This window comes from Rosa chinensis, chromosome 1 (assembly GCF_002994745.2).
Source record: "Rosa chinensis cultivar Old Blush chromosome 1, RchiOBHm-V2, whole genome shotgun sequence".
Taxonomy (NCBI): Eukaryota; Viridiplantae; Streptophyta; class Magnoliopsida; order Rosales; family Rosaceae; genus Rosa; species Rosa chinensis.
In genome coordinates this window covers 26,746,975-26,760,826 of record NC_037088.1, presented here as the reverse complement: position 1 = coordinate 26,760,826, position 13,852 = coordinate 26,746,975, and the positions used below count along the sequence as shown (strand labels likewise).

The window sequence follows — 13,852 nt, the reverse complement described above, 5'->3', positions numbered from 1 at the left end:
AGTGAAATAACAATTCATTAAGTAAACACACCCACCACACTCTCCACACATAGGAAGACTAATAACTACATACAACAAATAAGTTCCTAAACTCATGACAGCTACGGCAAAAGACCACAGCTTCATCACGTTCACCCTAACCTGCAGGATAGACCCATACACTATTAAATAGTGTGTCGGGTTGAAACAACAAATTCGGTCAGCTTATGAAAGCTCGTGTGAGTAAATTCAAACAACCAAAATGGAAACACATGCTTAAATTGTCTCAACCTAACAAAATCGATATTCAATAATCACGACGACAAACATCAAGTTCATATCCTTCAATATCATGCTCACGTAAACTAACTCATACGTACAAACTCACAAGCTCTAACTCTTGACTCAGCACTCAATTTTACAAAACTTCAACTAAACAAAGCAACACAAGTAACATTTTATAACATTTTAAAACACAATAATATAAAAATCATCATTCATTTGTCACAACAAAAATAGTGGTCACTTCAGTGACATTTCAAATCATTTTTTAATCTCAACAACAAATCCATGAAATCACACTCCTTTCCTGTTGACCGAAAGCATTTCTCATCTCTGTGACATTATAAATCATTTCATAACTCACTACAAATCTCAAACCACAACTACACTCACAATTTAATCTAAGTAAAGCCAGTAATCCTGCTTAGAAATTTAGTTCAGGAGATCACTCAAAATCACACAATCTATATCATAGTAATTCCTCCGTGAAGTTTAGTTCAGGAGCTTACATTAAAAGCAATCAACAGAAATCAAAGTAATCCCTGCATAAAGTTTAGATCAGGAGATTACATTAAAAGTAATCAATTCAAAAGGTAGTAATCCCTGCGTACAATTTAGTTTAGGAGATTACCAGAAAGTCAAGCAATTCAATACCAGAAATAAACTAAAATCAACACTCGGGTGAATTGTATATGGAATTAGTGGATTTTTAAAGAAATCTATGGAATTTAAAAGTTTAGGCGTATTCAATATAGACTTTTAGCAGTCCATGAAAGTTATGAGGTATTCAATTAGGATTTTTAAAGAGTTCATGAATTCCACAAAAATCTAGGGGTATTCAGTTAGGACTTTTAAAAATAAATAAAAGTACAGAGGTATTCAAAATATCATTTCTACTTATGAAATTATAAAATCATGGATAATCATAAACTTTGTAGTGACAACTATACATACCAAACTCCAATAATTTTCCAGCCTCCAGACCAAAGATTTGAAAAAATCTATCAAAGTTCCCTCTTAAAAAAAAAAAAATAAATAAAAAATCTATCAAAGTTCTTCTCTCTGCGCGCGAAGAGGTTGGTCCTTCATTATCTCTCTTTCTTGATTTTTTGTTTTTCTCTAATCTTTTATGAAATTAACGTTTTTTGATACACAACATATTCATTGTAGTTGTTGAATGTGATTTTTTTTTGTTTTTCAATTGTGATACTTCAAACTCTAATAACAATAAAAATGATTTATGAAATCCTAAAACTCAAATATTGTGGTCGACCCCTAAAAACTTGAACGGTGTTGCTATGACATACTAAATTTTATCTTATTAATTATTCTCATCGATTCGAATTAATATTATGGTTCAAAGAAAGGTTGAACAATTGAATTTCAATTGATTGATTATAGATCAAGACATTGACCAATATTGTTACGTTATATGTTAATCAGTGAAAACAAAATTGATAAGAATAATTAACCATAAACATCAAGTGATCTATACTGTATCTTAATGTTGTTGGGAGATTAGGAATGAGAACAAACTAGCTAGACAGATTAACAATCATTCATTTGAGTCAATTTTTATTACGAGATACTTGAGCATTGAAGAGGCAATGAGTTATTATCTTGTTTTGTGTTTGGGGTGCATTGGTTTTGTTTTTTGTTTTTATATTTTATACAGGCTAGGAAATCTGTAGAAGTCATCCATAATAAAGTATATAGATTTTCATGAAACAATAAAAATCTGTTGCTAAACTCAATGGTTTTAAGAAATCTGTAGAAGTCATCCATAATAAAGTATATAGATTTTCATGAATCAATAAAAGCATGTTGCTAAACTCAATGGTTTTAAGAAATCAATAATTTTCTTAGGTGAGACGCCTGTTATTATCTCAGGCGATTCTCTTTGTGATTATTGTAATTTGGGGTTAAGGCACTATGTCCCCCTCATGTATTATATGGTTTCATTAATGGATAAGGTGTAAGGGCACTTGCACTGCCCTCCTTTCTTTCAAAAAAAAAAAGAAAAAAGAAATCAATAACAGTCTATCAACTTTTTAAAGAGTCTGTGGACTTTTCAAAAAGTCTGTCATTTAAAAAAAATTTGCACAAATCCAAATACAATACACCCCCCTTATTCATCTACTGATAACACTAATCACCACATCATCAATATCAACAACTTTAAACATCAATCACTATATAATAATCCACATCCTTTATACATCAATCATCATACAATTTATGACCACCTTGGTTCTACTGCATATCACACCTCAACATTTTCACAAATCGGACATATTCCTTTCAAAACAGAAATCTAATAACATCGTCATTCCCTTTTCAAATTCATTTATTTTCTTTAAAATCATCTTGCAAACCAATAGGAATCAAATCACGCGAAACATAAAAGCTTTTCACTTCACCAACCAATTCCAACTATATTTCACAATCTACTCAAATTGAAAATCATTTGTAACAAATTTTAGTTTTTAGTTTTTTACTTACCCATGAATCATTGATGATCAAGTTTATATATTTCAAAACAAATATTTATTTTCGATAAGTATGATTTTGCAGCTAACAATTAATTCTAATAAAATAATAACATATCTAATTGATCACCCAAAACAATGTGAGATTTACTCACCTCCATATCCTGCTGTGTCCTCACACACAAACCGAGACAAGCACAATCTACTACAATCCTCTCAAATCAACATCGTCAAGCATATGTTCGTATCAAAGAACGAATGGAGGCTAACGAACCAGAGACTACTCCTGAGGAGGCTAGACACACCGCCGCAAGCGGCTGCGCGTGAGCGCCATGCGCGACGGTCAAAGTCGCCACCAGGAAGATTAGCCTTGACCAACATGAAGATCACAAAATGATGAACAACTTTCATTGTTTCAGTTGTCTCGAGAGGGGTTTGATCCAGCGTTTTGTATCGGTCTGCTACTATTGCTATCGGTCTCGCTTATTTGCAAAACAGATGAAGGTCATAGGGAAGACCTGGTGTGCCGGCCTTCAACGCTCTGATGTCTAAGTCAGTATCATTACAAGAATACAAGATAATGATAATGGAAAGCGGTAGTAAACAGTTACCTCTTTGGGTTGTTGGAGATGACCTTAATGTAGCAGATTTGTAGGAGTTTGGTTCCGTTTCTTTCGGTGTGGGATGCTCAGGGTTCCTGATATCCCGCCGAGGGGTATCGGGATCCTCGGCTGGGAGCTTTCCTTGCTTATGTATTGGTGATACGAGTCTTGTACTTCCGATACTTGTGCCTGGAAAGTATGTGCATACCAACATTCATAACTAGCACTAAGGCCAATTCGGGCTAAATCGGGTTAGATTAAGCTTAAAAACTCTCTATCTTTGAACTTCAAACTTTGATATCTCGCTCCACACTTCAAGCCCATCTTCAACACTTGCACGGATTGAATAAGGAGGAAGAGAGTATCGCAACGCATATGGTTTCAACCGCTACCGTGACTAGAGGAGGAAGTTTAATATGGGTCATTGCTGCCACGTTTTTTGCCGTTCGATCTACCACCTATGATGTATCTGGAAGCAAGTCGGTGGCTGGGGGAAGGAGAGGAGGAAATGCTGAGCTGGTTGGTATTGGTTTCACCACCGGAGGACGCATGACGGTTGAGTTCTAGCCGGTCGGATCCGAGGGTCGGTTGAGAGAGAATTCTTCCGAATTTTTTCGGAAAGTTTTCAAAATGGAAACTTCTGATTTTTTGGGGATTTTTTCTACTTATACTAAAATTTTCAAAATTGGAAATAACTTTAGCTGACCATAACTTCTTCATACGATCTCTGATTTTCATGTACCACATATCCACGAACTCATATCGATGAATGAAGTTTTTGGAGAAACCTAACAAATTAAAATTCAATCTTGACTCCTCAAAAATAAAATGTTTCGAGTTATTATTCATCCGAAATATTTTCACTTCACCCACGAAACAACTAATCGCACAACAACCAACAAAATAAATTTTGAAAATCACACAAAAATTAATAACTAATTTCCAAGGTGTTACAGTCTTAGACTAGTCTGCCGGTCAGTCTTGGAGGTTATGGGTATACTGAGTAATTTTCAACTCTGAGTGTAAGGCTTCTTAAGTGGTACTTGACGGTGCGTTAGGCAGAGTCGATTGGAGGATGTCCTTAGCAGATTCTGTTAGCAGAGTCAATTGGCAGAGGCCAGAGGCTTGTGCTTGCGCTCTCTATCTTGGTGGATTGGCCGCTAGCCTCGCTAAGCAGAGGCTACGTTGGCCACTAGCCTCGCTAGCGCTGGCACTTAACATTGGAGTTAAAGGTTGGCGATTGGCGGTGTTCTCCTTGGCGGTGGAGCCTAGCAGTGTTGTGCTTGGCTGTGGGGCCTAGCGGTGTTGTGCTTGACTGTATTGCATGTGCTAGTGCTTGACACAACACAAAATTTCTATGCGGCACAATGTCTTGACGTTGATGCCAATCAAAGGCTGTGCTGGTGAAAGGATAGATGTTGTAGGTGTCCCGTGAGGAAGAAGATGTTGAGGTGATGACTGTGTTGAGGACGTTTGGCACTGATGACCAGGCTTGTTTAAGCGCGTCACATTGTTGATGAAAAGGCTTGCCTTAGCGCAGACCTTGGTTTTTGAGTTCGTCATGGATGATCACAAGGAGCATAAAGTGTTGATTGATGATGGATGAAGGAAGTTGTGATGGACTATGAACTTTCTAGGTGCCCAGAGTAATTTTTCGGGTGCCTAGATTAGATTGATCTTTTAACCTCGATAGAGCATGACGCTGTTGATGACTTGATATGTCAGGAAGGATGATTGATCTTAGCACTCTATGGAGCATGATGCTATTGACTTGATGCGTCAAGAGAGATAGTCTTGACGTGACTTGCTGCATCGTCAAGAATGAGCTTAGTTGAATTTTTGTTTTGTTTTTTTTTTTTTTGGGCTTTAAGATGGGTTGACGCTGGACGTAATCAGGAAAGCCCAGTGTCTGGACATAGATGAGATGATTGAAAATATTTTATGTGCTCCATTAAGCTGACTTAACGTTTGGTAACTGACAAAGTTATTGTATCGATTTCCCATAGACAGCACTAATATTAATGTTAGAACCAAAAGCTCTAGCTAATGTTAGAAGAGAGAGAGAGAGAGAGAGAGAGAGAGAGAGAGAGAGAGAGAGAGACAAACACACACACACACACACAAAAGCAATATAGTGGTTCATCTCCCACTTTGGAGGAGACTACATCCACTTTAAGGGGGTGTATTCAATTCATATTTTAAAAGACTTTGTTTGAGTTTTTAGAATCCATGGATTTACTTAATCCACGGATTGTTTAAATTCTATATGGACTCTGATTGATTCTAATGGATTGATTTACTAGTATTTGTTTAGATTTTACAAATCCTTATGATGTTTTTGGTAGGTTAATTTTTTTTTCTTCTTCTTTAATTAAGCAATGGATGTATGGATCCAACTATAATGCTATATCAATGACAAGAAAGTATGGCAATCTACCATTCTTTATGTTGTGTATAATGATATATGAACAATAAGAGAAAACTAACCAGCCAAAATGTTACACAAAAATAAAGTAATAAACTAATGACATAATTTATTTCATATCTAATTTACAAAAGAATCATGTGTGTATGTATCATCTTAATAATACCATTGAAAGTGAGCTTCATTAGCTAGAAGGATTAAGGCTTCTAGAGTTATAGTGATAAAAATAAAATAAAAAATTATTAGATGGGAGCAGAGGCAGAGGAATATAGTGGGAAAATAGGTCTAAGACAAGAGGTTCTTCATTTTTTGAGTGAGAAAGAATCCACCAAAATCTTTTGGGAAGTGGTTGGATTGTTTTTGAGTTTTGATATGTATAAAAAGCACTATAAAATCCTTCAAAATCCAGCATTTAATGAAATCCTTAAAAATCAATATATCAGCAGATTTGAATGGATAATTTTAAATCTTAATTGAATACACCAAGATTTTAAAGGACTATTTAAAATCTCAGTTGAAACCCACAGACTTTTAAAATACAAAAAAATCTTGTAGACTCTTAATTGAATACACCCCCCTAATTATTTGACTATTTGAATTAAATTCTATGCATGGATTACTGTTTTCTAGATTGATTGGTTTTAATGTAATCTCCTGAACTAAACTATATGCAGAGATTACTATGATTCTGAATGATATGATTTTAATGTAGCCTTCTAAACTAATTTATATGCAGGGATTACTATAATTTTGGATTGTATGATTTTGGTGATCTCCTGAACTAATTTATATGCAGAGATAACTAGTTGTACTTTGGGTAGATTGTGAGTGCTGTTAATGGATTGAAATTTACATTGCTTCGTAAATTTGTTGTTGCATTTTAAAATGATTTAAAATGTCATAAGGGTAACAAATGTTTTGTTTTATGAGAAAGGAGTTGAGATTATAAGTGGTACTAATAATTAATTACATTTAATGTTAGTTGAGATGGAATCGTTTTGATTATGCTTTTTTTTGGGTAAGCGGATGTTGAGGTTGAGACTTTATAGTATGTGGAATTTTAGTCATGAGTTGTTTTACTTAAGCATGATATTGATTGATGTGAACTTGAAGTTGGCTGAAATATATGTTGATTTGTAAGGTTGAGATAACCTAAGCACATGTTTCTGTTTTTTTTTGTTTAAGTTGACTCACATGAGCTTTAAAAGCTTACATGGTTTGTTTGTTGCAACCCAGTGCACTATTCTATGGTGCAAGGGTTAATCCTGCAGTTCAGGGTAATCGTAGCTGGAGTGGAAGTTTTGCAGTCGCAGCTGTAGGTGTCGGAATCTGATTTTGTTGATTTGCTTTTATTAGACTTCTGTTTTGTAGTAAGCTCTGATGAAGCCTTTACTTATTAAATTTTTAACGCAACTTAATTCATAAATTTTGTGTAATATAATATATGACTATACAAAACGAGTCTATATTGAAATTGTGAGTTTCAGAAACTGTCATATGCTGGTTTTAAAAGAAAAAATAATTTCCATATGTTTAGGGTCGATGTCTAAATTATCACGCTCAATGTATTTGTGTTATTTAACTTGTCTATTAATTATTTGTGCTTGAAAACCGGGGCATGAAATCTAGGATCTTCACTCAAATCATCAAGGAAGGCATTGATAATTTGAGGAAGAGGTTGCTCCTTGTAGATAGTGACTATGTTAGTGTCCAAACTACACTTAGATAGCAAAACAGTAATTATGTTAACTTCTCGCTAAACATAAGCTACGTACAATGTGGTCATTCAAGCCTAGTTTTCATCTATAGGCATCTACTAATAACGCTATTCAGAGGATGAAGGTTATCCACACCATTGTTCATTAGTTGAATAAGAATTTCTGAAGTGCATTCAACTATAATTTAGGCATATTCAACTAGTATGCCATGTGCAAACCAAACAACATCCCTAAGCCTCAACCTCAGTGACTTGTGCATGTCCCATGTATGAAGAAAATCCTTTTATATAGATTCTATTCTGATCTCTAAGCATATCCCTAGTACCAATGCTGTTGAAATTGGATTTAGCTCCTCAACACTAAGTTTTATCCATCCTACATTAGGTTTTGACCATTGGGGCTGGGACCCCAATTTTAGTCTAAAAATTGCTCACTTGCTCCACCAAGAGTTTTTTAACCTCATTTACCCAATCTAATATCTATTGACAGTATTGCCCTCATACTCTCTCTCGACTCCCCTCAGCCTCTCTCTCCTCCTAGACTCTCTCTCTCTCTCTCTCTCTCTCTCTCTCTCTGTCTCTCTCTCAGAACCACCTTTTGCCGGTCCTTCTCGTCCTCCACCGTCGACTCACGCCGCTCACGCTTCCGCAACTCCGGGGAGGGGCTGCGGTGGTGGTGGAGGCAGTGGATGCGGTCGGTGTCGGGGTTGGACTGACTGTGTTCTCTTCACCAGATTCGGATCGGGTCGTGGCTGCGTCATCTTCTTTAGCCACCGGTGGTTCCTCTTCTTCTCCTATCTGTGGTTCATCTTCTTCCGATAAGGTTCGGAATGCGTTTTCTTCTCCGGATTCAGGTCGGATCAGGGATGCATCCTCCTCTTCTTCTTTCCCCGGTGGTTGCACAGTTGTTGCCTTCTGTTCTTCTATCTTTCGTGGTGTTGTTGCGGTGCTCTCGTCTTCTGCCATTGATGGTTTGCAGGGGGTTGGTCGGCGAACTGGCCAAAGAATGAGAGAAAGTGCATTGTAGTATTGTAGCCTCATAATATTCAGCATAAGTTGTTATAGAGCTTGCTTTCTCTGTTGGTTCCGATTTGCAAGTACAGTAGGCTTTTTTTTTTTTTGAGAAAACAAGTACAATAGTTGGGTAATATCTTGTTAATAGAAGCAGGTTAACATTGCAGTTGGATACAATTTTTGTAGTGTTTTCTTGCTGAAAAGAAGGAAGAATGAAAAAAAAAGTTTTATTGAGTAGTTATACATGTCTATTGCGGTGCAATAATATGATTATTAGGAGGTAATAATATGAGTATTGGGGGGCAATAATATGATTACTGGGGGACAATAAATTCAGATGCCGGAATCCGGACTATAATATGATTATCGGAGGCAATAATATGATTACTGGGAGGCAATAATATGATTACTGGGGGGTAATAAATTCAGATGCAGGAATCCGGTCACCAGTCCAGTAGTCAGATTCCGGTCACTGGACGCCGGACTCCTGTCACGAGAGACCACGGCCGGCCACTGGTCACCGGAGCACAGCAAGGTGGATGATGACTTCTCTCTCTAAGTAAGAAAGAAGGAGAGGGCAAAAATGTCTCAAAAATAAATAAAAAGAATAAAAAAAGAATTAATTGGGTATTAGAGACTTAGAGTGTTTTGAGTAAATGGGGTTAAAAAACTGTTAGTGGAGCAAGTGGGCAATTTTCAAGCTAAAATTGGGTAAATGATAATTTCCCCTTCAATATAATAACGGAACTCTCCTTTGAATCAGATGGTTTGGCTTGGCCAAGGACTATTTAGTAACATCAACAGTGATAAGCTTTGGTGGAAAATGTGGCTATTGGAAGTTTTCTTCAAACCCCCTTTGTTTTTGCACTTTCAGATCTACCAACAAGTGAAAAAGAAGACAATACATCATTGATTACCACCATAGCATTTATTAAAGCAATGAGCATTAGCAGCAAGTTAGCACCCTAATTAATGCAGCACCATATCCCTTTGCATAATTTAGCCAACTTATGATAAGTTTAAATTAGTGTATTATTCCAAAGTTTTCTACGCCCCTCATGCACTTCTACTCTAGTCTAGGGTTTGTGAGGTTTTCATCATCTGGTGGAGCCCCACCGTCGGTGTTGGCCTTTGATCAAATTGATCCATAAGGTGATAAGAGCAAGTTCACCCGTAGTCAAGAAATGTCAAGGTTGAGAAGTCAAGAATTCGACCAATCAAGATATTGTTCACTGCCACTGGACATAGGTTTACACCGTTGTTTTTCTTGACCGGTCAAGACTAGTCAAAACTCCACCGAACATTACCATTACAATTAATTCCTATCAATATTAATTCATCCACATCGGATTGTTCACCTTAATTGAAACCAACGGCCCAGATTAAAGCACCGTTGGTTTCAAATTTGCTGAAAAGCCAACGGGTCGATGCCACCTGTCCCCTGTCGCAAAAGTAATATCGCTACGCGACAAAATAAGGATATGCAGAAGGTGCTGGGCCACATGGTGCTTCTCGATTGGTCTGTGTACTCCACTCCCTCGTCTGTCTCCTTGCGTCCGCACCTAACATCACCCACGTTCTCCTCTTTGGCGAGCTGGCAGGTCCATGACCTTGGGCAAGAAAATAGTCAGAGGCTTGCCCATTTTTTTGGCCTGGGTCAAGAAAAGGCAAAGCTTGGCTGGTCATGCATGGGACGGTGGAAGCATAAAAATCAATTAACCGGTCAAACACATCATCATTCCCACCTTTTGCCCGGGCAAACCGATACCGCTGAACTTGCTCTAAGGTCAAAAGTTGTTGGGGCAGCATTTCTGCTCGTGCAACTACAGGTCAGAGCAAGAATGAAAAATCCGTCCAGATCAGGGACAACCAGCCCACATCACCGGCCTCCAGCTCGATCCGGCGGCCTTCCCCCTCTATCCCAACCCTCCAGACCAAGTGCTGCAACCTCCAGCCACCGCGATCCTTGCAAGCAGCAGACGTTAAGCATCGGAAGGATCCTGTCGGAACTCCACAGATTGGAAAAACTCATCCCAGCGCCTACATCACCGATCCCTGCAGCACCGATTCCTGCAGCCCCAGAGCCGGCCTCATCCATATCCTTCTTCTGGCGCGATTCCCTTTCCGGAAAGGTAAGGTTCGTCCCAATCGGACTCCGAAAGCCCATTTCACCTCTACTAGTCACTTTTCGTTTTCCACCTTTGGCACGATCCAATTGTTCTTCAAATTGGACTGCCATCTGTTCTGCATCAACCTCCGAGTCCACGGAAGAACACCAACACCAAACAGCCACTTATCAAGGCTTCCATTGGAGAAAAACTCATACACAACCATAATCTCTTTCTTGTCCTGACACCATCCTCTAATGGAAACTAAGTTCGGGTGTCTAACCCTGCTAATACCCTTGATTTCCTTCATCAATCTCCTCCTATCCAACCCTTGTGAGTTCAGAAACTGAGAGGCGAAAACCTCTTCACTGCCACTTGACATCCGTTCGGAAGCTTCCCTCGGTAGCACACCCCTTTTGATCCACCTCCAAGTATCTCTAGCGCTCCGAAAGACCTAGTCGCCAATGAAATCTCCGAGATTGTGAAGCTTCTAGGCTTGTTTGGAGGTCTCGGTCTCTGCTTCTTCTCCGGCAACACTATACTAGCACTATCCGAATTTGCACTTCTACGCTTGCTGTTATAGTAAAGGCTAAGCATAACAGCTATGGCAAGTGCCAGCACAGCTATAAAGATCAAGAACGTGCCGGGAGGCTCAGCACGAGAGTTTTCAGTAACAACAATCTTGCTCTCACATGTCTCTATTGACGGCACACGAAGAAAAGCTTGACTAACAGAAGTGAAGTTCCAAGAAAGCACGCTGTGGATTTGGGTGTGATTGCCTGTGGAAGCCGAAAATCCAACGAACATGTACTCATTCAGAAACGGTGAGAGGTCAAGAGATCCGGAGAAGACTGGCTTTGCAGGGTAACTTCCGTCGTCTGATCCCAAACGAATTTCCATCCAACGGCGTGAGCCGTTGTAGCTTATCCAAGCTCGGTGGATTGAACCGTCGTTGAGGAAGACGCCAACATCAGAAGCGTTGATTGTTTCAGTGGAGATAATAGTCCCCAAGTTGATACCTACATGGTTATCATTAGGGTCTCCAAACTCTGGATTCAAACGTGTGTCGAATTCGATTGTTATAACCTTGTAGTCATCTTCACAAGCATCGTTGAGCATGGCAAGCCAAGCACCAGGTCTGCCAACTGTGAACTCATCCGGGACGATGACGAAGGCTAGTCCACTGCCGCCATTACCATAACCACCGCTTTGAGTAGTTTGGATTCGTTCAGGAGAAGATGAAGAGGCATTGTGGAATTGAAAAGAGAAGGTTGTTTCAAAAGAGGCAGGGGTTTCAGTGTGAGGGTCCAGGAGTCGGATTGAAGAAGAGTAGATGGCTCGGCCGGCTTGGTGTCTGAGATCAGTGACATGAGACTCGTCGGGGATTTGTATAGCACTGGTTTTTGAAGCAAGCTTGGCACTGCCTAAGAGCTTTACATCATTCAAGATTCGGGGGTTGTAGGAGAGGTTGAAATCTGGGAACATGAGGTGCTTGGTCACATTAACAACTGGTCCGCTGTGGTGCTTCTTGTCACTAGCTGAATCAACTAGAAGCTCGTTGCGTATCACGGCCAAAGCAGCAGCTAAATAGAGCAACCAGTTGAAGCAACTCATTATTGAAAGAGTTTGGATTTGATTGCAGTAGAGGTTGTGAAGCTATACAAGAAAGAAGGGTTGGGTGATGAATGAAGATAGACAGATAGTGTCCATAAGCAAGTATATACAAAAGCACACAAGTTAAGATAATTGATTGGAACAAAGTTACAACCTGAAGAATCACTTCTTATCTACGCAAATGCATATCATCTCACTCTTATAGAATAGTCATCTTATGAATGATTAAGATGACATGGGTCCAAGCATGTGATGTGCATAGAATTTGGCACCACAAATGTTATTTTGGATCTTTATGGCGTTTGTTATAGACCACCAGCACCAGGCACCTTATTAGCAAATCGCATAAAATACACTTATTAGCAGAATCAAATTTGACGTCTCTAAACTTTCGAGCCAGAAATCACTCCTAGTCAATCATTTGGAATTGATGGGACAAAGACAAATCAATCATCTCATTGAACCACATTCGCTAAAGGAGCATTAGAGTTGTGCCGACTTTATATGAGCAAACCCAAACCAGAGTCTAGACGCAAGAGTACAAAACCAATTTATATCAGGAGCCAATGATGGATGACTATAAAATTGTTTAAGGGAACTGCAAGATGCCAAATTCTTCAGAGAACTTATACTTTGAGATACATTCCAGAGCAATTGGCTTTCTTTGTACACAGGTGGTGTATCAAACCCATTTGACCATTTCTATTCTATCAAAATATTTGGCAGGTCATAGAAATAGCAAGGCTAGTAAACTGAGCACCGCACAGCATATTTGTCCCAATAAGTAAGCATTAATAACCATACCAAACATTTAAATATAAAAATCACCAAAAATTTAACGAAATATAATTCGCAAAACAAAACATTATCGATCCGAGGTGAAACAAGATTTTGAGGTTGTCCATGAAATTTGCAACATTAGGAAAACTACCGGAATCCATAAGATTAAAGTAAACTACTTCAACAAAATCACATAAGAAAAATACAGCCTTCATTCCTCGGTATTGATGGTTGCCCTCTCGCTAACATAGATACCATCAAGAAACTTCCTGATATCCTTGTTCTTGACATGGCATTTCTGTCAAAACAAACATGAGAACACAAGACTCAGCAAAGGCAAGCAGCATATACACGCAAGAAAGAATAAACACATTACAGAACTTGTACAGAAAACAGAAACGAGATATAGAACAAAAAGAGAAATATATACCTGGTTGATCAGAGCACAAGACCGAGAAACAAGTTCAATATCATTGCCATCCAATATCAGCTCATCCTTCACCTTCTCAGATCGGAGGATAGAAACACCATCAAGCATATCCACCTTTCTCACCTGACAGAGCAACACCATAATTCATCAAGAACAGCACACAATAGAAAGCCTAACACTGCCAACAGTATCAAAGATAGTTCATAGCTCAGTGGAATCCAAGTTTAACCAATTATAGAACACAATTGTTTGTCATCTAAAAATACAATAATGACACAAACATAGCATTTATCATTAAGCAGAGAAGCGTCTTGGACAGTTCAAAGAGTGACATAAAGGCTCATCATTCAGAAATGCGAACTTACATAAACCCTCAAGCAACGACTTGAATCTCTTACCCCACATTTGATTT

At 38.6% G+C, this 13,852-nt stretch overlaps 1 protein-coding gene and 1 pseudogene across 1 annotated transcript in view; both read right to left on the bottom strand.

Annotated features, from left to right (window-relative positions):
- Positions 1–10,487: 10,487 nt before the first annotated feature.
- On the bottom strand, positions 10,488–12,329 carry LOC112181639 (annotated as a pseudogene).
- A 711-nt stretch (positions 12,330–13,040) lies between these two features.
- Positions 13,041–13,852, bottom strand: part of LOC112196370 (60S ribosomal protein L9-1) — a 33,508-nt gene continuing 32,696 nt past the window's right edge. The window contains exons 3-4 of the mRNA XM_040515329.1: positions 13,441–13,563; positions 13,041–13,308 (exon numbers count right to left, since the gene is read on the bottom strand). Coding sequence (XP_040371263.1) covers positions 13,222–13,308; positions 13,441–13,563 — 210 coding nt within the window. The 3' untranslated portion in view covers positions 13,041–13,221. The remainder of the gene's footprint in view (positions 13,309–13,440; positions 13,564–13,852) is intronic.